We start from the raw sequence: 27779 nt of genomic DNA on the forward strand, positions 1-27779 counted from the left end.
TGGTTTCGCCCTCATTGGATTTCATATGGAGAAAGTAGAATTTTAGATCTCACTCAAAATCCAGCAGACTTATTTGTTTTTCAGGATTTCAGGATTGGAGGGATTGCAATGTTTCCATTGGATTTTATCATGTACTAGGGTATAGAACTTGTATTTAATCAAGAAAACCAAGCCCTCTATGCATGGGAAACTCCCAATAATCAAGATCATGTAGGGTACTAGGGTATGAAACGTGTATTTAATCAAGAGCACTAAGGTCGTTCGACTATGTAGGAGGAGACTCCAATACAACAATGGTCCTTCTAAAGAATGGGATGTGGATGCAGAAAATCCTGATTTGGATCTCTCTCTTGCAGCCTTATAGTCTTTATTGTACTTGCAGCCTCATATATTAATATAAATAAAGGTTGATTTTGAGATTTGGATATATAATAAAAGTTGCTTTTGGATATTACCGTATTTTTATTTTCATTATGTGATCATTCATGAGTAAATGTGATGTAATTAAATCTTAATGTTTAAGTGTAATAAATTATAATGTATCATTTATGCTTTATGATTGCACACATCTATATATATATATATATATATATATATATATATATATATATATTCGCGTTTCCCCGTTTCCAAAATTTGGGGAGGTCGCATTTCGTATCGCTTCCCGTTTTGGAAACTCGTACCCGTTTCCCCGTTTCGTGCAACTTAGCCTAGGATGTACATTTCATTGTAAAATATATATGTATGTATGTATAGTACCTAGGGTAAACCAGTCGTTTGCAGATTTGGGCCTTTGGCAACCTAAACCATCTATATATGTATATGTATATGTATGTGTGTATGTATATATGGTATTGTTTTCCAGCCCAATGGGCTAGCTCAGATGGTTGATATTTCAAGATTCATGTAGGATGTGTCCGGGTCAATCTCCTGGGCTCACTTCCTCTGCTGCATGCATCACTAAGTCAGGGTCCATAATCAACACCAAGAATTTTGCACTGAGTACCATCCACAAAATGCAAGTTAGTGCCCAGTAGTTTCTACATGAGGGTCTTTTATATTTTTTTTAAGTTTAACAAACAAATATAAGATAAATTTTTGAAACTTCTGAAAAATTTTGCATGGCTGATTAAATTCACCACTGCTCGAGACAACAAAGTTTTAGTTGTTTTGAAAAAAAATCGTTATACATGGTGACTAAGCTCTGTTAAATCCTAGAAGCAGGATTAACTTAACTGGATTTCTATTTCATATTAATATTGGACCAGGGCCCATATAAATTGAATGCAGTGCTTTCACTGAACCTCGAGACCAACCATCAAGAGACAAACTTAGAGACATCCATAATTACACCACAACTAAAACGCTCAGTTTTCTCTAGACCATTGTGAAATGTTTCCTCAATTATTTTTCTAGAAATCATTACCTTGATATTTTTATAAAGCTGTAACAATGCATATTATTAGAAGATGAAATATCCTCCTCTCCTATTTATATTACTGAAAAGCCATTGTAATAAAGCCATAACAACGCATATTCTGACCAGGACATAATATTAGATTCCCTATTTACATGGAAGGAAAAGTTAATGGAGAGAACAAAGTTAAGTAACAACTTACTTCAGGGCAATATTTTGCAATGGCTATACACAGGGATTTGACAATGCCAGCATTAATATTGAAAAGATCGTCACGTGTCATCCCAGGTTTACGAGGCACACCAGCAGGAATTATCACAACATCTGATCCTTCCAGTGCCTTACCCAGTTGATCATCGCCCATATATCCTGCAACCTGCTCCACATGATAAAAACTGAGTTAAATTACACTCAACTTTTCTCTCGAGATTGCAGGATACCTGCTGCATTTTTTTAATGTAAAAGAACCAAGTATCCCCAACCATTATGTGCCGACTTAGATAAATGACCTTTATAAAAGCCATGCCATCTCCAAAATTTTACACGCTGATTGATTTCCTTTTATCATCAAAAGCTCGGCATTGGGTTTAAAATGCAATGCAGTTTAATGTTAATGTGAACTTTTGGTTTCATTGGTATAGTACGCATACGGTTGTGCATATGGCCTAATGCTACTGTGAACGTTCGGTTTCTAATGGTATAGTGGGCATATGAATATTGTGCATATGGACCAATTTATAACTCTGTCAAACTCCATGGATAAATTTTCAAATGCCTGCTAATCTTTAGTTCAGGATTTTGAGCTTGAAAATGAATGCAAGTGCCCCATTTTGAGGAAAATAGCATGGAGGGGGTTGAGTGTTAACCTAACAAGCCACACTCGATCACGAACGAGTGTCAAACAATTGGAAGCCCACCGAATGTGGGAAGTTAGCTCCATTGGTAGAGCAGCCCCAGGTCCTAGGTTCGATTCATGGACTGTCCAATTCCCACATAGAGAGGGTTGTGTACACCAGATGCAGTTCGCACACATAATTCCCCAGAACAAAACAATACAGGTGATCACTTCTTGGGGAGTTACAGTAAGTAACTGTAGTATGAAAGAAACAGTTAGAACCGGAAAAGATTACCTGTGCTCGAGTATTGACGTGACCAACATCAGCTGCAACTCCAGGCGTGCCAGCAATATCATAGAGAGCGAGATCAGAGACAAGAGGGTTAAGCTTCATCAGCAGAGCAAGAGGCTGCCCGATTCCTCCCGCTGCACCGAGTACGGCCACCTTTCGAGGCGGGGAGTTAACGCCTGCTGTTGAGTACAACCTTCTTCGGCTCGCATTTGCCCTGCGCAGAGCGCTTCCCAGAGCTCCACGCATTGCAGAAGCCATCTCTTCTCCTCCTTGTTCAGATCTCCTAGCGGAATTCTAAAGTCGTCGCTCCACCACAGCACTCTTCCTTGTTCAGATCTCCTAGCGGAATTCTAAGGTCCTCGCTCCACCACAGCACTCCTCCTTGTTCAGCTCTCCTAGGGGAATTCCACAGCACAGATGAATGCGAGTGGGTACCTTGCAAAGGTCCGGGTGGGTTTATAGGGGTTTTGACTTATAAGGTGCGAGGCGAAAAATATTTTTCAGAGGAACAAAAGGGGTTTGTTCCCGACAGAAATTTTAAATATCAAATTTGTTCACGGCAGTGGAAGGTATGAATGTGAGGGTGAGCAGCTTAAAGCATTTACAACATTCAAGGTTATTGACGTAGTTTTCGGTGATTAAAACGTTGATTTATATTGAACTAGAGCATGTGTTTCGTATTAATTATATCGTACTTGGTTGGTTGACTTTTCGAATCATTTGATGTGGACCTATATTAGATAATAACTAACAAATTACAATGTCATTAAATCCAAAAAATAATCACTAAATTATTAATTTAATTTTTTAATTTAAAAAACATAAAATTTGAATTAATTTATTAGAAGTAACTAACAAATTACAATGTGATTAAATCAAAAAAAAAATCCCTAAATTATTGAATGGTTTTAAATTTTAAATTATTAATTTATTTATTTTACTTAAAAACGTAAAATTTTAATTAATTAATTAGAAGTAGTAATAAATTTCAGCACGTTAGCCCGTCTTTTTTCGTTTACATATCCTATTTGCCTAATACGTTTTCATAAAGGGATTTATCATTACTTGCTTTCCTTTTCATTTTTTTTTAAATTATTTTAATATTTCATAAAAGATTGATGGTAATACATAATTTAAAGTTAAATTAAAATCTTAAGGGAAAATAAATAAGATTTTTTTTTTCAGAAAGAAAAATCAGAATATATATATATTGAGAAAATATAAAGATCTTGGGTACATAGAAGACGCATTGTCTCAATCTGAAAATCTGTATATGGAGAGCATACAAACATAAACCAAATGTTAAAGGGAAAATAAATAAGATATCATCTTAGAATATTAAATTTTGGAGAGGAGGTTAAATTATAATTAAATAAAAATGGTATATTGTCTCATGTATATGATTAAGGTAAAAGTAATTAGGAAGGAGGTTTTTTTTTTTAAGTTGTATATATTGTATTATATGAGTCAAAAAAATCTGGTACATGTTGAGATTTGTGTATATGGACAGACCAGCTGAAACTTTTCAGCGAGATAGCAACATAGAGAGATATAATATTATACTGGACAAAACTGCTTTTGGAGTCACATAAATATTCTATGACAGTAGCAAAAAGCAGAGAGATAGTTCCTTTTGACAGGAAATCAGATTTGAGTCAGAAACAAACAAACAAACAAACATACCAGATGTATCAACGCTATATGCCGGGCATTTTGAAGGGATGTGGGCAGAATGTAATGGAATCCACAGAAATGAGAGATGATCTAAACAATGATTAACAAAAAATACTAGAGTTTTTGTTGATATTATATTTAAAATTATTTTGTAGTTTTTGAGTAAGATTTGAAATTATTTTTTTATTGATTAAGAGTTCATTTTATTTAGAGATAAGAAAGTGGGTTAACAATCTAAAATTTAAAGGTATTAGGTAAGAGTGAAAGTATGTGTTTTAATGATTATTGATTTTCGATCTAAACTACGAGGGAGCGTCGGCGGAGAAGCTAGGGTTGGAGTTGAAGACAGGGTTTTGGATTCAGGATACCATGGCGAGGAGTGCAGGGGGGAGTGTTGCTCCCTCCTACAGCCAGGCAGTCACAGGAGGAAGTCAGAACGCGGGAAAGAAACATTTCAAAAAACCACCGGACAAGATATCAGAGACCAGAAGTCAGGGGACATCTGGGAGAAACGGAGATCAGGATCAGGAAGGGGATCAATAGGAAACGAGAAAAGAAAAGGAGATCGAAGGCAGTAATGAAAAACCAGCTTCCAGAAAAACTACGGGAGTCTGCAAGCCCAAGTCAGGCATTATTCCTCGGGTCGTATTGAGCGACCCAGCGATACAAGCTCATAGAGATCATATGACGGAGCATGCAATTATATGCAAGTTCATGGGGCTATGGCCGACGGAAAGGGCTTTACATGTCTGGATAAGGAGCCATTGGAAGCCAAAAGGGGAAATACATTTGCATCTGGGTTCTAAGGGTTTCTTCACTATAGTGTTTGCAAGCCTGGAAGACAAAGATAGAGTGTTTGAAGGGGGGCCATATTTCTATGTTGTGGCAAGACTCTACATGCGGCCATGGATGATGAACTTTGTCCCGGAAAATGAAACATTCACTTGAGTACCGGTTTGGATCAGACTATATTCCCTTCCTCTGGATTATTGGTTGCCAGAATCTTTGAAAACCATAGGCAACAAGCTGGGACATTTTGTTAGGCCCCTATATTATTAATATAACCCCTTATTTTATTAGTAGAACCCACTTATTATATTGATGTACCCATGTAATGCCCATATTGTTACTATGGCACCCCATAGAAGCCCACTATTGTTATTATTGTGCCCTTACATTATTATTGTTATGTAGGCTCTCATTATGTTATGAGCCCTTAGACTCCTATATATAGAAAGGAGGTCTTTTCATTTGTATCATCCAAGAATTGTTCATTTATGTAATGTAAAGGAGGTTGCCCCCTCGAAAAGGCTGAATTATAAGGCGTGGATCTCTCTTTTCTATCTTTTTGTGAGCTGGTTTCATAACATTTGGTATCAGAGCTTTGGATTCTAGGGTTTCGCTGCTCCAAACAGGTCATCGTGGCATTTTCGCTATAACATTTTTTCTGTGACGTTTCAGAAGTCGCAAAAAAAACCCATTTGAGAAGAATTGACGCTGAACCTTGGGTCCGAATTTCAGAGATTTTTACGTGATATTTTCGGAGATATGATCTGAGGAAGCTGGTCTTTTTGCAGACTCCTGAATTACACTCAAAACAGATGACCTGGGGAAAATCATCATAACTTTCTTTCTGAGCATCGGATTGAAATTTCGTAAGAAGGTACAGAAAGAGGACAGACTGTAGTTTCTTGTGGGTGTTTTTCAGATCCAAAAGTCGAAACAGTGACTCGGGGAACGTCGTACAAGTTCGCTCTACTGAACTAGTCTATAATCAAGTCACTGTGGGAGATTTCGCATAACTCTTTCTTGGAGAATCCAATTTGGGTCAGACTTGTGGCATTGGAAAGAGGACACAGAGGGCTACTGCAGGTCACAAATTCAGAACTAGGTGATTGAAAAGTACAGAGTTACAATGGTTTCAAGGTCGAGCTCCTAAAATCAAGAAAAAGCAAGATGAGGAATTTTGATGGCAAGGATCCGGTAAATTGGATACTTCAGATGGAGCAATATTTTGATCTACATGGTGTACAACTGTTACAAAAGGTATGTATTGCATCTTCATATTTAGAACCAGATCAATTTTTATGGTATGAAGGGCTTTGTTCTCGTAAAAAACTTGTTACGTGGTCAATTTTCACGGAGGAAATGATAACACATTATGAGGATACAAAGAGCAACACCTTCTTTAGAGCAACACCACAACAATTGGAAAGAGTAAAAGGGCTTTGTGACATAATGGAAAGAAAAATTATGGAAACCAGGAAGCATACCCCTCACAACTATAAAGATGGAAGTGTTGTTTCTCCCAACCTTCCACAACCTACAAGGGTTACACCACAACAATTGGAAGAAAAAAGAGAAAAAGGGCTTTGTTACAATTGTGATAGCAAATGCACTAAAGGTCATAGGTGTGCTGAGAAGAAATTATTTTACATAGAATATGAAGAGGAGGAAGAAAAGGATCAAGAAACATCAAAAGAAGAGGATATACGCCAGGACACCACCCCAAAGAAAGAAGAAATGAATCAGACCATATCTTGTAAAGCATTGGAAAGAATTACCACTCCTCAAACTATCAAGATAGAAGGACACATCAAGAAGAAAAATCTTCAAGAAGTGAAAGATCAGATTGAGCATCAAGAAATGAATCCGACCATATCTTGTAAAGGACGGAAAGAAATTACCACTCCTCAAAAGATAGAAGGACATATCAAGAAGAAAAAGGTTCAAGCAGAGAAAGATCACATCGAGCATCAACAGCAAGTTCTCCAACTTTTAAAGGATAACGCCACTTCGGTGCAAAATCAAACGAAACAACAGGTAGATCAACATCGTAGTGAAAAATGTTTTGATGTAGGTGATTGGGTATTTTTACTGCTACATCTCAAGCAAGCTATTCATGAGAAGGAAATGTTGGCAATACTACATGCACTTAAAAAATGGCGACCTTACCGAATGAGAATACTCTTCAAGGATGAGGATGTGGAAGCATTGTTTTTCGCTATTTATATTATCCAACCAAATTGGATAAACGAAGCAAGGGATGAATGGAAGAAGGACGAAGAAGTATGGCCACTTATTCAAAAGTTGCAAAAGATCCCAATATTGCCAGAAATTGAAGAGGAAGGAAAAATCATATTGGAACCTGGAGCAGTCACAGAAATAAGAACCCGACAGCTACGAAATCAATCAACTTCAGAGTATCTCATCAAGTGGAAGAACTTAGCTATTGAAGATTCCACATGGGAGGACAAGAATTTTGTACAGAAGCATCAAGAACTACTCAAGCATTGAGGACAACGCTTTCTGAAGGAGAGGGGCATGTTAGGCCCCTATATTATTAATATAACCCCTTATTTTATTAGTAGAACCCACTTATTATATTGATGTACCCATGTAATGCCCATATTGTTACTATGGCACCCCATAGAAGCCCACTATTGTTATTATTGTGCCCTTACATTATTATTGTTATGTAGGCTCTCATTATGTTATGAGCCCTTAGACTCCTATATATAGAAAGGAGGTCTTTTCATTTGTATCATCCAAGAATTGTTCATTTATGTAATGTAAAGGAGGTTGCCCCCTCGAAGAGGCTGAATTATAAGGCGTGGATCTCTCTTTTCTATCTTTTTGTGGAAAATGAAACATTCACTTGAGTACCGGTTTGGATCAGACTATATTCCCTTCCTCTGGATTATTGGTTGCCAGAATCTTTGAAAACCATAGGCAACAAGCTGGGACATTTCCTAAAAATCTCAGAGGCAACTCTGAAAGGGAGATACACCTTTTTTGCCCGAATATGTGTGGAAATGGATATATCTGGAGCCCTGCCGGAAGCGATCATTTTAGAAGTATATGATGAAGAATGGGTGCAGATAGTGGACTATGAGCACATACCATTCAGATGCTGTAAGTGCCATGAACATGGGCATCTATATAGAGACTGCCCTACAATCAACAGGGAAGATAATCAAAAAACCACTGTCGAGAGAGACCACGAGGGTTTCACCAAAGTTGGGAGTAAAGGAAAAGGAGGAAAGCGTCCACACAAGAAGGCAAATGAGGACAAACACAAAATACAAAACAACTTCAAGATCCTGGAGGAAGAAGAGGGGAACAAGGAGACAGTCCAGGACATGGAGAATGTAACAAAAGAACAAGATAGGGTCGCTGATATCAGGAGGACATCACATTAGACAACCAGCAAAAGGACAATCTAACAAGCCTGATGGAGATAAGTAGGGACCTGGAGATGACTCCAAGTGAAGCAGGAACAGAGGACCATGAATTGCAAAAGATTCTGGATAGGGAAAATCTAGATCTAGAGAAATTTTTGGAACAAGGAAAAATAATAGGGGTGGACTCCCTGCCAAAAGATGACTATGATAGAGTACAACAGCTCTTTCTCTGGAGGTCACAAGCGAAGGGAGCGGGAGTCAAAAGAAATCATGAAAGCCAGGAGCCAAGTGGGGTCAAGATGATGGAGAATTCTCAGGCACAATCTCCAAAGAACTCAAGCAGGAAAAGAGGAAGAAAGAGGCAGAATGAACTGCTGAACGAATGTGGAAAATTGTTGATCAACTCAAGTAAGACGAAAGATCTTACCAGTTATTCCTTTACTAGTCTTTCTTAATGAAGTTCACAACCTGGAACATTAGAGGAATAAGTAATAGAAGGAAACAAAGAAATCTTAGTAACGGAATGAAAGAAGAAAAATCAGACATGGTTTTTATTCAGGAGACAAAATGTTCGATAGAAAAGATAAGAGATATCCATAATAAGTGGTTATGCAATTATGAGTATTTAGAGGTCAAGGCAGATCATTTGGCGGGGGGGATTCTCACTTTGTGGGACCCACAAAAATTGGGAATTCTGGATGCTGAAGCATCCAGGAACTACCTTTCCCTGATATGTCAACCTGTAGGGGACAAGGAGATATACATGATTATGAATGTTTATGGACCTCAAAAGCTAGCAGATAAGCTCAAGCTTCTCACTTCCCTGGAAGAAATTAGAGAGAGACATCCCACTATGCCCTGTATCGTTGTAGGAGATTTCAACATGATAAGATCTCTTTCGGAAAAAAAAAAAAAAAGGTGGCACCAGACAGCTAGGCAAAGACTCTATGGCCTTCCAGAACTTCATTATGAACATGACATTGATGGATACTGAAACAATAAATGGAACCTTCACCTGGAACAACAAAAGGGGAGGGGCCCATCAAGTTGCTTCCAAACTTGATAGATTCATGATTTCATAGGACCTCTTTCTCTCAGGACCGACCATGACAGCCTCCATTCTGCCCTTTGGAGGATCTAATCATTGGCCTGTACAGCTGGAAGCCACCTTTATGGGCACTCCAAGAAATAGACCTTTCAGATTTGAAAATGTTTGGCTCTCACATCCTAATTTCACTAATAATGTGGAGACTTGGTGGAGAGAGGAGTTGAATATTCAGGGTTCAAAAATGTATATGCTCCAGCAGAAACTTAAACACATAAAATCTCGTCTTAAAGTTTGGAACAAAAATGAATTTGGAGATATCTTCAAAGCCAAAAGAGAAACTAAACTGAAGCTCCAGGAGATCAATCAGATCATCATCACAGATGGCTTCACCGAAGAGAGGCAAAAATTAACTGACTCTCTGCAGGAAGAATGGGAGAATCGATGCTTACAAGAAGAAATTTTCTGGAGGTAGAAATCAAGAATACAATGGATTAAAGAGGGAGAAAGAAACACAAAATTCTTTCACAAAACCACCATAGCTCACAGGGCACACAACAGAATCACAAAGATCAAAGATTCTCAAGGCATTGAGCTAGTTTCTCACAGTGATATGGAATCGGTCCTTGTTCAACACTTCTGCAACATTGCAAAGGAGCCTCTGGAGGACAGATCTAGGTTCATTGAACATTTCACTCAATATATCCCTCAGCTGGTTACCAGAGAGGACAACCACAATCTCAACAGGCCAGTTTCAGAAGAGGAGGTCAGTGAAGTGATTAATGAAATGCAGAGTGGAAAAGCACCAGGCCCGGATGGATTCAATGTAGACTTCTTCAAGGCCTGTTGGGATACTGTCAAATATGATATCCTTGAGGTGGTGGAAGACTCAAGAAGATCCAAAAAGGTACTAAAGGCTCTGAATGCATCCTTCATAGCTCTGATTCCAAAACAGGAAAATGCCATGACTCCAGATGGTTTTAGGCCCATAGCCTTATGTAATGTGGTGTATAAAATTATCTCCAAAGTAATAGCTAATCGGCTCAAACCACTTCTACCCTCTCTCATTTCGGAGGAGCAAACAGGCTATGTGGAGGGAAGACAAATCCTCAACAATATCATCCAAGCTCATGAGGTGGTACACTCTCTCAAAAGCAACAAACAAGTTGGCATGATCATTCAATTGGACCTCGCGAAAGCCTATGACAAATTGAGTTGGCCTTACATAAGAGCAATTCTAAAAGCCTTTGGTTTTGATCAGAACTGGATAAGATGGGTCATGGCATTGGTTACCTCAACCAGTTTTTCCATACTGCTTAATGGAGCCACCACAAGAACCTTCACTCCCTCCAGAGGGCTCTGACAAGGAGATTCGCTTTCACCGTTCCTCTTCGTCCTCATGATGGAAGGGCTAGGTAGAGCGATTAAGATGGCAAATGTTGAAGGAAGAATTCAGGGTATCAAACTTACCGCAGATGGAGAGGCCAACACTCATCAACAATTTGTAGATGATACTATGTTGCAAGGCATACCCACCATCAGGGAGGCCAGAGCAATCAAAAATATCTTAAATGACTTTGCTATGGCAACAGGCACTGAGGTAAGCCTTAACAAGTCCAAAGTTTTTTTCTTTAATACTAATATTGCTATTCAGAGAAACATTACCAGAATTCTTGGATTTCAAAGAGAACAACTACCTTCCAAATATCTTGGCATTCCTCTTACTGACAAACCACTAAGCAAGAGAGTGTGGGAACCCATTTTAAACAAACTTCAGGACAAGATCAAAAAATGGACATGCAGATCACTAAATCTGGCAGGACGCCTTGTGCTCACATAGGCAGTCCTGCAGGCCATTCCCAACTTTATGTTTTCAGCTCTTCCTGCTCCTCAAGGTATTAAGCAGCTAATAAGAAGCATTCAAAGGGACTTTCTGTGGGGCAGAGGGGAAGAGAAAAATAAGTGGGATTTAGTAGCCTGGGACAAGCTTTGTAAACCCAAGAGCCATGGTGGTTTGGGGCTTCATGACCCTAAGACCCTCAGCAAAGTCTCGGGAGCCAAGCTTTGGTGGAGATGGATTAAGGAACCAAATGCCCCCTGGGCCAAGCTTTGGAAACAAAAATATGCCAAGCACTGGTAGGAAAAGGACCATATCAGAATGTCAGGGCAAATCAGGGGCTCCCATATTTGGAACCTTGCCTAGGATAATAAAAACATTGTACAGCACCATTGTTTTTGGGAAATACGGGCAGGGGATCTTGCTCATTTTTGGGAGGATAACTGGCAACAGGAACCCAACCTTTACAGGGATGAATTTGCAGATCTCAAAAATGACACAGACAGCAAAGATATGGTTCTAGTAAAGGACTTCTAGGATCAGGGAAGGAACAATGGAAAATGGAGGGAATGGAAGAAGCTGAGATACAGTGACAAAACCTAGCTGAAAACCAAGGCAGAAGCCCTCACCCAGGAGCTTGAGCACAAAAGGATTCTGTCTCTTCCTCTACGGACTAATTAAGATGGGGAAAGAACACAAAAGGCAACTTTAACCTCAAAGAGGCCAAACAGGAAGTCACATGATTTAACTTTGTGAATTCTGATCAGATCTGGAAGAAGCTTTGGCAAAGTCCGCATTGGATGAAAATAACGCTTTTCATCTGGCTAGTGCATCAAAAGAAGATGTTAACTTGGGAGAATCTCCTCAAAAAAGGCTTCATTGGTCCGTCCAGGTGCTACCTTTGTGGTGCGCATGAGGAGACGATTAAACACCTTCTCAACCTCTGTCCATTCACTGCAAAGGTGTGGGACTGGGTGGCTGCTATCTTTAGACAAACTGACAGGGACAGTCTCAGCATATCCAATACTCAAAATAACTGGAGGAAGAATTTCTCAGGGAATGAGATAGTTAATAAAGCCTGGATTCTGGTTCTAGGTTTTGTCATCTGGCATGTGTGGAAGGAACGCAGTAGTCGAATCTTCAAAAACAAAAAGCACAGGCCCCAACACATCATTAAGCAAATTCTAAGGTAGCTCAAAATAACAGTTAGAAGCTTGTTGAGGACCCTTCCTAAAGATCCTCCCCTGCCCCAAGAGGAGAGAATTTTACTTCACTTTGGGCTCCAGTCTATTAATCCTTTTGGAATAATGAAGACAATGAACCTTCTAAACGTGAGTGCTACCATCTGGAAGCCTCCTCCTCATGGTTTCTTAAAAGTCAATATTGATGGAGCAGCTAAGGGCAACCCAGGATTAGCGGGCTTTGGGGGTGCCATAAGAGACGATCAGGGACAAATACAGATGATCTTCCATGGCCACCTGGGAAAGGCTACAAACAACATGGTTGAGCTCATGGCATTGGAGCAATGCTTGGAAATCCTGGTAAATTCTGGTTCACTCAATGTTATAATTGAAGCGGATTCGGAATTAATTATTAGAGCGGCTAAGAAGATTAGTAATGGCACCTCTCCAGATAAAGTGTCGAAGCACTGGAAGCTCTTGCAGGTTTTTTACCGCATCTATTCTCACTTGAGAACCCTCAAAACTGTTAGATTTGCTCATGTGAAAAGGAAGGCTAATATGTTAGCGGATTGGTTGGCGAATGAAGGAGTCACAAATAGGGACAGGGACTCAAGGTATGCTTGGGATTCGCTTCCCCCAGGTAAATTGCGGGAGGACTGCATATGTAACGCTACCAAGGATATGGATCTGTGGACTAACAGGGAGGATTAGAGGAACCCTGAAGACCAGCGGGAGATTGGAGGATTCCATACAGTCCAACCCGTCATGGCCAGGCGATCTTCCAAGGTCAGGATTCCCTTTGTTTGAATGAAGAATGGCTTTACTCAGACTGTTCCTTTGTGTGGGGTAGCCCACGTCATTTGGCCTAGATGGTGGTTGACAGAGAATCCAGGTGAACGGGATTGGCTCAAGTACTGGCCGCTGGATGGAATCGAGGGACAGCACGTGGCGAATGGTCGGGTGGGTTTTCACGCGAGTCAACCGATCCAATACCACAAGCGGTATATCGGGCGAGGTCTGAGCGGTTTCCGGTTTTTCTGTGTTTGGCTCTGATTACACTCTTTGAGCGACACGTTGCGGAATGAGGAGAGAGAGAGAAAATCACCCGATGAGCGCTTCTCGTCCTTCCGATATCCATGATGACCGTTGGATCTTAATCAATGGATCAACGGTGGCAATTGTGTGTGCACGTTGGTCGGACCCGAAAAATTTAGAGTATTATGCTTTAACTTCCTTCGGGTCCATTTGTCTGTTTCTCAGTTTGTCAATTGGTCAATTTCTAGTTTGACTTGTGGTGGGACCTCTCATGGTTCCATAGTGGGTTTTGGATTTGCCTTCCAAGGTTTTCTATGCTCCTTGTGATTTGTTTGGCAATTCTCCCTGTTTTTCCAGTTTAGGTTCTCTTAGTGATTGGGTGGTTTGGCCTGCTCGGCTGCCTGCTGAACTCTTGCAGTGAGGGTTTGGCTCCTTGTAAATTATGTATATTTGACTCAGTTTAATAGAAGGTCCTACACTTACTTGATCAAAAAGAAAATATGTCTTTTTATATACCACTAACAAGTTATCTTAGGTTCACAACCTAAGATTTAAAGGCAGACAAGAGTGAAAGTATGCTTTTTTATAGACTATCAACAAGTCATTTAAGGGGATATAGCTTTCTTTGAATAACAGTGTTGAATCAACATAAATTCATAAATAATAGTAAATAAGTGTTGCAGGGTGGCTTTGTCCCTTCCACTTATGTTAAAAAATATGTTATGGGAAAAATTGCATAAAAAATTATACATTGCATTAGTGAATGTTAGCTAAATTAATAGTGATTAATAGGCAAATGGAATCCTATAACCTTGCTTTAGGAGGAACTAATAAATTGAGATGTGAAGTGGATAAATTAATTGTTTGCTCAGGCACATGGACTTACATAAATTTTGGTGGGTAGTAATCAATAGTAAATCTACACATTTATAAGTTCACTCATTGGTAAGTGTTGAAGAAAACATAAATAATGGTGAGAAGTAACTCCTCGTAAATATATTTATTCACATCTTATTCCTAGAGATTTTTTTATGCAAAGTTATGATGGGAAGTAATTGATGGTATATATGTTATTTACTTCCTTCAAAGCTTAATAATAAAAATTAAAATATAAATATCTAAAATAAAAATTACTACACAAATATCTAAAAATAATGCATGATTATTGCAACCATATCCATAAATTATGGCATAAAATATCTCAGTCATATCCACATGGTATTATCTTGTGCAAAGGCTACAAAGAGACCTTCAAGTTATGGTCTTATCAAATGTTTGTAAATTAGTTTTTTTAATAATATTGAAAAATAAATATTTATTTTGCAAAGCTGAGCATTATAAGTTGTGTTGGTCAATGCTAAATAAATAGTGGCCAGTAAGCAAGTCGATTTTTGCTTTGGGAGGGACTAGCAATAACTTCCCTCACTACTAATTAACAATTAAATTATAATAAACTAGAAATTGTCCCTAAAGGTGCAAAGGTACACTGAAGAAATAGAAGATTTGTGACGATCATCTTGAAAAAATAAATCACTATATAGAAAAAAGGCATAGTCTAACTTATAGATGAAATAGCCTTTTTCACCGGAATTCACCAAAATCGGGCAATACAATTTCAAGATTTTTTGTTGTCTAAAATATAATTTTGAATACATTTATTCAATATTTTTTGTTGTCTAAAATACAATTTTGAATGCATAAATGTATTCAACACCTACAAAAACCCCTCGGGCACATGAATTATGCAAATTAAACAATTTAAACTCAAGTTTTTAAAAAACTTTGTCATATTTTGATTAAAATTAACCATAAAAATGGTCGTGAAAAAGGCCATTTCGTGTATAAGTGTATAAGTTAGACTACGCCCATAAAAACTCTTATTTGTAATAGAATAAATATTATATAAAAAAACAAAATTGAACTCCATCCAAATTTTTTAAAATATGGTAAATGGTTATGTTGTCTTTATACATAAACTTAGATGCCATGCCCTTCTGTAGTTTGGACTCTCGGTTTTTAAATGCTATAATTATTTTTACGCTTACTTTTATTTCAAATACTCTAACTAAAAATGAAACTTTGTTTAAATTTGATGGCTTGCAATGGTTGTCTACTTCATTCTATCCAAAGCATCCGCACAGTTGTTTTGGATCATTTATCACTTCCGAAGCCGCAACTATCACCAGTACCACTCTTTCCATGTAACTCTGAAAATGTATAGTTATTGACTGCAAAACTCACCACAACTAATTCGAAAATATATTCTAGCATGTTCTTTAACTTGTTTTTATTAAATTGTTTTATGAAATTGTCTAATTTTTTGTGTACTACATATTTTGTAGACATCGGCTCATGTGATGGGGACATGCCTCCTCCCCCACCGTCGGATGGAGGAGATGAGGAGATGGATGAGGCCAAAGAGGGTGAGGCACATCCTCAAGGGGGAGTGGGCATCCGGGGGCATAGGATTGTTATGCGATTTCGGATGGACCACTGTGATAGATTGGCTAGAGTTTTGGTTCGGCAGGGAGTCTGCCCTACGAAGCCTCAAGATATCAATGCAGATCTGATGTTCGTGGATCTCTACAGGGATTGTCTGCTGGATTTGATGTCTCTTATGCGGCATGTCATCAGAGCTAGTCCTTTACTGACAGAGATGATAGTTATAGGGCATCATGCAATAGCACATTCATCAGTTGAGGGTGGTCATGATGATGATGAGGGTGATGATCATGATCATGATGTTGAAAATAGCAACAAGAAATGTTAAAAATAACATCTACAAATTCGAATTTAATTTTTCCTTGAATTAAATTGCAATTCTATTCTCATAGCAACTTGTAATAGTTAATTAAGTTAAATTGACTTAATTGACTTAGGAAATTCAAGTTGGAAGTCTATCTAGAGTCATGTAGAGTGATCCCTAAATTTTAGGGGCCCAAGTTGAGTTATTTGGAGTTGTAATTAGATAACTCAATCTAACTGAGTTATAATCAGTTAAACTAGTTCTAACTGTTGGAGGAACTAGTAGAGGTCTAGTAGTGGAGTAGTGCACCAGTGCATCACTAGTACCACACCAGTTAACTAAAGATTCACTCATAAATAACTCATGCATGTCAGTTCAGAGGAAGACCCAGTTGAGATTAGAGTTCAGGGATAGTGTACTATCAGTTGTATAATTTTCTGAATTTTATAGATGGTGCATGCAATCAGTTGAGGACCTATGTTTGGATTGTGCAGTGATGAAGAGGGAATTTCCACATTAAATAAAGGCTAATTCCCTTAGGGATTGTGCAAGGAAGTAGGGGATTGGAAGGCTAGTAAATTGGCTAAGTGTTGGCCAAAGTCATCCAAGGAAGCATAGAGATAGATTATACTAGTGTAGGAATTGTTCGGGTTGAACAAGCATTGTATTTTCTTCTCAGATCTTATAGTTAATGCAATATAAATAGTCGGGGTTTTGAGCAGGTGCTTTCCCCAAAGAAATACTGTGTTATGTGTGATTTATATTCTTCCTTTTCTGCTTATTTTTTTCATCGATCAATTTTGGTTTCCGTTAAAGGGTAGAGTATATTCTTGTCTTATGTTTTAGCAAATCACTTAAGTTGTTGAATCTACATTAAAAATCTACATGGTATCAGAGTTGAAGACAATATAGAAGAGGATAATTCGAGTTTGTTGTGTAGGTGAAAATCGAATTTTCAAGTTCATACTTCAAAGAAGAAATATGTCATTCTACGGTTTGCGGCTTGAGTATGCCTTGGAGGGCAACTCGAATTACATAGCTTAGAAGGACAAGATGGAGGTAGTGATGGAAGACAATGGCCTCAAGAAATTCATAGATTATGACATTCCTAAGCCTCCAACATCTGATTGATCCAAAATGGATCTAACATAGACTTCTAAGTCTATGAATTTTCCTCACAGAGGAAAAATGAAAGTCATTGGATGATTTTGAAAATAGTCTCATTGCAGAGATCTCTTCATTCTGAATCTAACGCAATTTGAATGGGCTAAAACGGACTTCGGATGAAGAAGTTATTGTAAAAAGAAGATTGCCCATTATCCTTAGAAAAGGAGGCAAATTCTTATAAAAATGGGCTTAAGGCTTTATATGCGTTCCTTAAGGAAATCACATCAGAGAAAAGCAAAGGAGCGGACAGCAGGCCGAAGGACGCAACAATATGCGATTGCGATTATCGCATCACACATAACCCAAGGGGAAGGACCCGTAGCATTGCGAAGGGACGATAGCGATACACTGATGCGATCGGCGATCGGGTCGCACAAATACCAAGGGGGTCGTTACATGCGACATACGATGATGCGATGGGCCGATAATGATAGCAACGATAGAGCGATCGGCGAATCCCCGATACAAGGGCTGTTGCGACTTGCGTTTGCGATAAGGTCGATAAAGCGATTGCGATGGAATATCGATCGGCGAATCGAGGAGCAGATAAATGGTCGGGAATTAATCGCTAATCACATTTCGAAGGGTCAAGTGACAGCGTGCGATGAACACAACGATTGTGATATGCCGATAAAGCAATAGTGATACGCCGATGCGATCGGCAATCAGCGATTAGATCGCACAATACAAAGGATCGTTTACATATGCGACGTGTGATTGCGATATGTGATCGAGGCATGGACCCGATGAGGTTTATGAATGCGATTGCATAAATTTTGAAATCCGGATTTTTAGATTTTCAGTGTATTTCAGTGTATTTGGTGTTTGGCCATAGGCAATGCGATTTGCGATGAGCGATGAAGGACGGACCCGAAGGGTTTATAAACGCGGCTACATATTATTTGAAGTCCGGGTTAAAGGCTCATGATGTGTTTTCGTGAGTTTTCCTGTGTATTTCCGTTACGAACAGGAATGCGTTATTTCGTGGATTTCGTCCTGGAAAGTGCCCGCCGGTTCATTTCCATTTGGAAACAGCCATCACACCTGTGCCACGCTATGAGCAGGCATTTCTGTAACAATGATGCGTTATGTAATACGCAGAGCCACAGAGCCAGTGAGCCAGATGGCCAGTCGTAGAGCCAGAGAGCCAGAGGGCCAGTCGAAGAAATGTAGAGGTAGAGGAATGATTACACACAGAGAAACGGACAGGAAGTCGCAAAGCCGGAAGGATGCCTCACAAAAGCCAGAGAGCACGATTGACAAGGGGAGCTTGGAGTCGCTTGGAGGTCGAGCGAAACCATAGAGCTCAATTGACACAGGATCGCTTAGAGGTCAAGCGAACCCAGAAGCTCGTGTGAGCCAGAGCCGAGAGCAGAAGCAGAGGCCGCCAGAGGTTGGAGGCAGTTGCAAAGAATAGAGCCAGCGTTCATTCTCAAGGTTCCAATAGTCAAGGTGACTGTATGGGACCACTGAATCCATTGAGATGGAGTTCATAAAATCCTAAAGACTTCTAAGAGCCATGGAGCGGTAATGAAGTTTCAGAACAGCGAAGAGATCAAATGATCAAGCTATTGCTAATGTCCAAAGTGTGCTGAAGATAGAAGAAGGAGTTCTAGAGACAGTGAAAGAATACTAAGGGAGTTGGTGCAAGCTAGAGCTCAAGATAGCTCAGAGCGCTAATTGAAGAAATCTAGTCCAGAGAAGCCTAGATTTGTCTGCAGAGTATGGGCAGCCAACGGGATAAGATGGTATTTCTAAACCCATAGGTTCAGTTGTAAACCAATGGAGTTGAGTGTGGAACTTGTAAAAGAAGCATTACCATAATCCCAAAGAGCCTAATCGAGTTGATTAGAGCTCAAGGAGATGTAGCCCAAGATATCAGGGTGAACTCCTAATTAAACTTGTTGTCTTTATGTGTTTGTTTATTTGTTTCATTTTACTGTTATGTGTGTTTATACATTAGTTTAAGCAAATAAACTTAAGGCAATGAAGCAGTTAAAGGAAAACACAAGCATACACCTATTTCAAGCACTTTTAATTCCGCAAATTATCAATCATAAGCTAGATCTTGGGAATATATAAGCTTTGGAGTGGGAGAGGTTCTTGTAAGCTGACAAGAAGCCTTTAGTGCCCATTTCAGATCAGGTGATATCAGAGCTGGTTATATCAGAGCATCAGGTTGATTAACCCCACCTTCAAAGATGGTTATATCAGAGCATCAGGTTGATTAACCCCACCTTCAAAGAAGATTGTATCAGAGCTGGTTATATCAAAGCCTTAGGTTAATTAACCCCACCTTCAAAGAAGGTGATATCAGAGTTAAGTTATACCAGAGCAGGTGATATCAGATCAGAATGCTTGATTGACAGAGCAATCTATTTGCTTGTTTAACTTGAAATGTGTTTAAACAGTCAAGGATTGATTGTTTGATTGTTTGTAAACTGACTGTTGTTTGAGTTTGCAAAGGTGAAGGGAAAGCTATTGATAGTTAAGTCCAGGAGAGGACAAGAAGGAAGAAGGGTTGAAGGCATTCTTCTTATCCCAAAGGACCTCAAAGCAATCCTTGAAGCACAAGAGGTTTGTTGCAAAAGGTTGCTTGAATAAGCTCTTTGTTAATCTTGTTTGAAGTTCTTTTGTTCATTCTGATAATGACAACTTCTACAAGTGAGTCCTCAAATTCTTCTTTCTTCACAAGATTCTTTGATGAAGACATGAAGCAAGACTTGTTCATCGTGATGGATATGGTGAGAGAAATGAGTGTTGGACTTCGAGAGCAATTGAATCCCATGAAGGAAGAGCAGCAGTTGTTTTCTAACAAATTGCAGGAAGTGGAAGGCCAACTTCATATTGTAAATATGAACCTGGAAAGGGTGCATGAGTTGGAGACCCAGCTCCTTGTTACCAAATAAGCCTTAGTCAAGTATCAGCTTGAAGAAGAGGTAAATGGTTCCAGTCTGTCTTCAATTTCCTCTAAGAATGTTTATATTGGTTCTTTTGAAAAACATACCAGAGGCATAGGTTCCAAGTTAATGTCCAAGATGGGCTATGAAGGAAAAGGCTTGGGCAAACATGCACAAGGTATTGTTGAGCCAATAATAGTTGAGGAAAGGCCTAAGTATTTAGGTCTTGGCTATGGACGAGCTTATGGAGAAAGTTCCAAAGCTGCCATGAAGACAATTGAAACAGTTCCAAGAAGGAGTTTCATTCAGGGCTTCTACCTCAAGAGTGTAAATATTGTATTCATGGGGAATGCAATAGCTTGAAACATCATTTTCAAGAAGAAGGTGTTCATAAACATACACTTGAACCAGAGAGTTGTGGAAACTCTAAAACCATTGAAGAGGTTGATGGTGTTCCAAAGGGAGCTACTTCTTCATTTGATTCACCTCCTCATGAAGGTAATAAAGGTGAAAAATAAAGGTATAAATCTGGTTCTAATCATATTCCTTTTGATTATGTTAAGCATGATAAATTCCCATATAAGCATTGGAAAAGAATTGCATGTTCCTTTTGTGGTTTTGATAACCATAATGTTTCTAGATGTTGGAAGAGAATGGCTACATACAGGAAACTTTTGAAGGAAAAGAAGCAAAGAGCCAAAGGTCCGTTGGACAAGGCAAATCATGCTGTCAAGAAGATGCACATGTGTTGCACTTACTGCCATAAGCAGGGACATATTGCTACAAAATGTAGGACTCTGAATCCAACAATGCTTCCACGAAACTTGAAGAAGGTGGAAAGAGAAAATGGCAGGAATGGAAAGGAAGTTTCCATAAATGATGTGTTTCAGGATGATTCACATGTTGATGTTGATGTGTAGACAGAGGAAGGACCTTTGAAATGGATTAAATAGAAATGGTTAGAAATCTTATCCAATTAAGATTGCATGTCTATTGATATAATGCATCTATTTGCATTTCTTTGTTAATGGAATGCAAGTTGCAGGGTTTTGCCAAGAAGGTGAATGGAAAAGTTGAGTAGGAGACTCACTTTATTGCTGCAACATTATGTTCATTTCAGCTTTGAAAGTACAATGTACTTAAGCGAAAGTTGAAGGATGAAATGCATGCATAAGCATGATATGCATGACCACATGGATGTTGATGATTTCCTTGTATTTGAACATGTATGTGTAATTAACTTGAAGGGTTGATTACTTTGTTGTAAACATGCATGTAAGATTTTGTTGGCTTGTTATCTGGTCAATCATTTGTATGCAGATGTAAAGACATGGAGGTGTTCACAAGATGTGAAATCTGTTTCTTTTGTTGAAGTAAGAGTTTAGGCCATCCAATGGTTTTCTGTATTTCTGTTGTTGTTGACAGCATGTCAAACAGGTACAAATGAAATTTTTTGTGAAGAAGATGTAACTTCACATTTGTTTGAGCCACCTTGGGTCAATGGTCAAGGAAGAGAATTTCAAACTACCTTCTGTAACCTTCTCAGCAGGAGTTCTGCATGAAGTCAAGAAGGAAGACAGTTCTTCCCAGGAGGACAAGCACATCCAGGAAGGAAGTGTTCAAATTCTTTGGTTCAGAGGCACTATGCAAGGCAAGTGTATGGAGGTTGAAAGAAGAGGGTGAGTACTCTCATTTACTGTTCAGATAAGTATATCAGTCTTTTGGAGTCCAAAAGCTTTTTAGTGGGAAGGCGTGATCCAAAATGGTTCTAACATAGACTTCTAAGTCTATGAATTTTCCTCACAGGGGAAAAACAAAAGTCATTGGATGATTTTTAAAATAGTCTCATTGCAGAGATCTCTTTATTCTGAATCTAACGCAATTTGAATGGGCTAAAACGGACTTCAAATGAAGAAATTATTGTAAAAAGAAGATTGCCCATTATCCTTAGAAAAGGAGGCAAATTCTTATAAAAATGGGCTTAAGGCTTTATATGCGTTCCTTAAGGAAATCGCATCGGAGAAAAGCAAAGGAGTGGACAGCAGGCCGAAGGATGCAGCGATATGCGATTGCGATTATCACATCGCAATATCGCATCGCACATAACCCAAGGGGAAGGACCCGTAGCATTGTGAAGGGTCGATAGTGATACGTCGATGCGATCGGCGATTGGGTCGCGCAAATACCAAGGGGGCTGTTACATGCGACATACATGATGCGATGGGCCGATAGCGATAGCATCGATAGAGCGATTGGCGAATCCTCGATACAAGGGCCGTTGCGACATGCGATTGCGATATGCGATCGGTGAATCCTGGATACAAGGGCCGTTGCGACTTGCGATTGCGATCAGGTCGATAAAGCAATTGCGATGAAATATCGATCATCGGATCGAGGAGCAGATCAACAATGGGGATTAATCGCTAATCGCATTTCGGAGGGTCAAGTGACGGCGTGCGATGAACACATCGATTGCGATATGCTGATAAAGCGATAGTGATACGCCAATGCGATCGACGATCGGCGATCAGATCGCACAATACAAAGGGCCGTTGACATATACGATGTGCGATTGCGATATGCGATTGAGGCACGGACCCGATGAGGTTTATGAATGCGATTGCATAAATTTTGAAATCTAGATTTTCGGATTTTCAGTGTATTTCTGTGTATTTGGTGTTTGGCCATAATCAATGCAATTTGCGATGAGCGATGAAGGACGGACCCGAAGGGTTTATAAACGCGGCTACATATTATTTGAAGTCTGGGTTAAAGGCTCATGATGTGTTTTCGTGAGTTTTCCTGTGTATTTCCATTACGAACAGGAATGCGTTATTTCGTGGATTTCGTCCTGGAAAGTGCCCCCCAGTTCATTTCCATTTGGAAACAGCCATCACACCTGTGCCACGCTATGAGTGGGCATTTCTGTAACAATGATGCGTTATGTAATATGTAGAGCCACAGAGCCAGTGAGCCAGATGACCAGTCGCAGAGCCGGAAGGATGCCTCACAAAAGCTAGAGAGCACGATTGACAAGGGGAGCTTGGAGTCGCTTGGAGGTCGAGCGAAACCATAGAGCTCAATTGATAGAGGATCGCTTGGAGGTCAAGCGAACCCAGAAGCTTGTGTGAGCCAGAGCCGAGAGCAGAAGTAGAGGCCGCCAGAAGTTCGAGGTAGTTGCAGAGAATAGAGCCAACATTCATTCTCAAGGTTCCAATAGTTGAGGTGACTGTAGGGGACCGCTGAATCCATTGAGATGGAGTTCAGAAAATCCTGAAGACTTCTAAGAGCCATGGAGCGGTAATGAAGTTTCAGAACAGTGAAGAGATCAAATGATCAGGCTATTGCTGATGTCCAATGTGTGCTGAAGATAGAAGAAGGAGTTCTAGAGACAGTGAAAGAATTCTAAGGGAGTTGGTGTAAGCTAGAGCTCAAGATAGCTCAGAGTGCTAATTGAAGGAATCTAGTTCAGAGAAGCCTAGATCTGTCTGCAGAGTATGGACAACCAGTGGGATAAGATGGTATTTCTAAACCCATAGGTTCAGTTGTAAACCAATGGAGTTGAGTGTGGAACTTGTAAAAGAAGCATTACCATAATCCAAAGGAGCCTAATTGAGTTGATTAGAGCTCAAGGAGATGTAGCCCAAGATATCAGGGTGAACTCCTAATTAAACTTGTTGTCTTTATGTGTTTGTTTATTTGCTGCATTTTACTGTTATGTGTGTTTATATATCAGTTTAAGTAGATAAACTTAAGGCAATGAAGTAGTTAAAGGCAAACACAAGCATACACCTATTTCAAGCACTTTTAATTCCGCAAATTATCAATCATAAGCTAGATCTTGGGAATATATAAGCTTTGGAGTGGGAGAGGTTCTTGTAAGCTGACAAGAAGCCTTTAGTGCCCCATTTCAAATCATTGATGTTAAAGATCTGGCTGAATGGAGAAAGTGTGTGGCAAAAGCGAGAAGAATTATCCTGGAAGGAGTTCGAGACCACATTGTCTCGAGTCTCCACAGTAAGGATACTCCATACTCAATGTGGAAGGCATTGACAGACCTGTTTCAAAATAACAGTGACCATAGGAAGTTGGCACTGAAGGAAAAACTCAGAAAGATCAAGATGGAGAAGGGTGACTCAATTCTGAATTACTTGACCAAGTTCACCCATTGTCGGGATGAGCTTGGAAGTGTCGGGATTACTGTTGTCGAAGACGATATGGTGAGCCTAGCTCTTCTAGGACTTCCCAAGAGCTGGCATAGTTACCAAGACTCTGTTAATGGGAGGGAGAAGCTACCAGATTGGGAGTGGTTGTGGTCGGATTTGGTATAGGAAGAGATTTGGCGGAACACCAGAGATGGGACCTCTTCCAAAGAAGTGGAAGAGGACTTTGCATTAGTGAGCAAAGAAAATAAAGCCAAGGGAAAGAAGTCCCAAGGTGAGGCGGGTGGCAAGAAGAAGGACTTGTCAAAAGTCAAGTGTTTTCACTATCACGAGTACGGGCACTATGCCACGAATTGCCCACAGAAGAAAGCAAGCAAGAAGGAGCCAATAGTAGCAGCAGTAGGTGAAGCTCTAGCTTCACAATTTGAACTTGATTTCACTCTCATTGCATGCATGACCAACATTGTAATGGGAAGTGTGTGGTATCTTGATAATGGTGCCTCGTTCCATATGACAGGGAATAGAGATCTCTTTAGTGACTTTGAGGAGAAAGACCTCAAGCAGAACATAGAGTTTGGAGATGACGGGAGGTATAGCGCTACCAGGATCAATACAGTTACCTTTCAGAGGGAGTCTGGCTCCCCTCTCAGAATCACATATGTGATGTATGTTCCAGGACTAAAGAAGAATCTTGTTTCCATCGTGGTATTGGAAGACCGTGGCTATGATGTGATTTTTAGTAAGGGAAAGGTTTTCCTTAGACACATTGCCACAGGATAGGTGAAACAGATCGGTGTGCGAGTCAAGAACCTGTATGCTCTTGAGGTCGAAGATGCATGCAAAGCCTTGAGGAGCAAGGCAAATGTTAGAGACTTGGCGGTTGAAAGGGAGCATGAATTACCTATCAACATGTATCCCCATAAGCAACCTCAGAAGCAGTCTCAGAAAGTTGTGGAGCAGTCACAATTAGAGAAGCAGAGGATATCGAGTGGAGAGATCCACTCAAGCTGAGAAGAAGCAGCCTCAAAAAGTTATGGAGTAGCCGCAATTAGAGAAGCATAGAGGAGACCGAGTGGAGACATACACTCAAGCAGAGACCTCCAGTAGGGAGAAATTTCGAGCCAAGTGGGCAGAGGTGTTATAGACATTTTTGGGCACTACAACCCCAAGCATGAAATGTCCATAAACCAAGGGCTCCTAAGTCCCTAAAAGTGTTGTTCTAACCCCTAAAGGAACAAGGTCATCATATTACAGCTTCTCCCAGAAGTTCTCCATGAAAAACTGCTCAGAATTGGTCAAAACAGGATCATTTCAGCTGCTCCACTGGCCAAGTGCGTTGCATCTCCCCTAAATACACTGTGTGGGTGCGTTGCATTTCAAAAATCCCTTCTATGGGGTGCGATGGGTGAGAAATGACAAATGACAGTGTCATTCCGCGAGGTGGAGAGGCAATGGAAGCTTCCAGAAACTTCTCCTGTGACACTTGCCTCTCTGAATTCGACCAAGGATGAGTAAGAGATCATCAATCGCGAAGTGGAAGCAAGAACTATTAGAGGGAAGACACTAATCAAATCATAAGCTGACTCATCTCCATTATAGATATCTATATATGGATCCCTCATCCCAAAGATCCAGAGGCTGGAATTTTGCATATTGTAAGGAATTGTTGTTAGTTTCTTGAGACAAACATCAGATCGTTGGGTGATCTAAGCTTTGTATGAGGTGAAGAGGGGCTTCCTTGCTGAGAGGTTGATGCTGGGTCAGAACAACTGGTTGTAACTCCTCTTGGCTCTTTCTTGTTTATCAATAAAAGTTATTCAAGTTTTCCTCCATGCTCTTGTGTCATTGATGTTTGCTGCATTTGTATGGTCAATTTACATCTGATCCTAGATTATTTATGATTATAGATCCATGTCTTTGTATAGTGCTATGCTACTGTGATCTTACAGGTACTTTGTGAAGCTGGGCGTGCAAGGGAACAAGTAGCGAAAGACTATCAAGGAAGAGAGGAATCAAATCAGGAGATTAGCGCAAGACAGAGGTTGGTCTTTCTGTCCCTCTCTATCTATAATTCATAAAGGAAAAACGAAAGTAGCTTTTCTCTGTTTGTTTCTAAGGCTGCTGTCACACCTTAGTGGGATAGAGCAGTTCTATATAGACACTTTTCCCTGTAACAAAATGGCGACTCCGGTGGGGAAGAATTAGTTTGTTTGTTTATCATTCTTTGTTGTCTGTTTCATAAACTTACAGGTAGCATTCGAACTGCATTTGCCATAGCAAATGCAAAGTAGATAAATGCTACTTCAATCCATCTACTGGATCTGTTTATGATTGAAACAACTGATGCACAAACTATCTGATTGCCCTTGTGATAGCTCTTAGATCCTCCTTAGATCTACCCCTGATTGTTGCATTACTGATTGCTTTTTGCTCAGCCAAAACCCAAGAACTGAACTGCAAACTGTGACCCGGAACCCAAATAGAATCTCGTTTCTGGCCCAGCGCAGGTACTATTCAGAGAATCTGAACTTCAGCGCACTTCCCGAGTGGAGAAGGTGCGCTACATTTCAAATTCTCTGTGTTACAGGTGCGTTGATCAGACTAGGCTCTGTGCAGTTTTGGTTTCTGTGATTCATTCTTTCCAGTTCTATTCTTGAATTTTGTTGCCTGTGATCAGTATATGTCTGTTTGAAACCCCTTTTCCTTGCTGTTATTCCGCCTCCTTTGTACAAAAGAACTGTAGATGTTTTTGTGTGTTTGTTGAGTCATTTTCAGTTCTCCTTTGCAAAAGTAGCGTAATCGTACTGTCGTCCTTTGATTTGAAACTGTCGCAAGTGTCAATTTCGATCATAGGAAAGAGTTTGATTGTTGTTGATGGTCAATTATCTTGTTACTATTGTTTTTGGTCTGAATTTGAAATTTTCTAGTGTCAAGAACAAGTATTCATTTCAAAATCGTAAGGTGTGGTGATCGTCTCCATTTTTTATTTCGAAAGGAAACTTGTTGATATTTGTCGCTTGAAAAGAAATTCAGATTTGTGCATCAACTTTCTTTTTAGCATTAATATACTAAGAAAGTCGAAAACAAATACATGCATGTGCATTTGCAATAGACAGTCTGATTGGTTTGATTTAGGAAAGTGCATTTAGAGTGTGCTCTTTGCTCTTTGTGAAAAGATTTTGTCTTTCTTTCCTTAGTAGATAGGATTTTCATTGCACAAATAAGATAAAAAGTTTGTTTATCATCTTAGATTGCATTTTAGGAATTACATCTACATCTCGCGGCGAACCTGAAAGGCAAACT

General features: G+C 39.6%; 1 protein-coding gene across 1 annotated transcript in view; it reads right to left on the reverse strand.

Annotated features, from left to right (window-relative positions):
• Positions 1 to 2862, reverse strand: part of LOC149204862 (malate dehydrogenase, mitochondrial-like) — a 59505-nt gene extending 56643 nt beyond the window's left edge. Inside the window, exons 1-2 of the mRNA XM_089394810.1 lie at positions 2548 to 2862; positions 1620 to 1793 (exon numbers count right to left, since the gene is read on the reverse strand). Of these exons, the coding sequence (XP_089250936.1) occupies positions 1620 to 1793; positions 2548 to 2802 (429 nt within the window). The 5' untranslated portion in view covers positions 2803 to 2862. The remainder of the gene's footprint in view (positions 1 to 1619; positions 1794 to 2547) is intronic.
• Positions 2863 to 27779: the final 24917 nt, after the last annotated feature.

This window comes from Pinus tabuliformis, chromosome 1_2, assembly GCF_031772625.1.
Source record: "Pinus tabuliformis cultivar Carrire ecotype Pingquan chromosome 1_2, CPIR1, whole genome shotgun sequence".
In the NCBI taxonomy this organism is placed as follows: Eukaryota; Viridiplantae; Streptophyta; class Pinopsida; order Pinales; family Pinaceae; genus Pinus; species Pinus tabuliformis.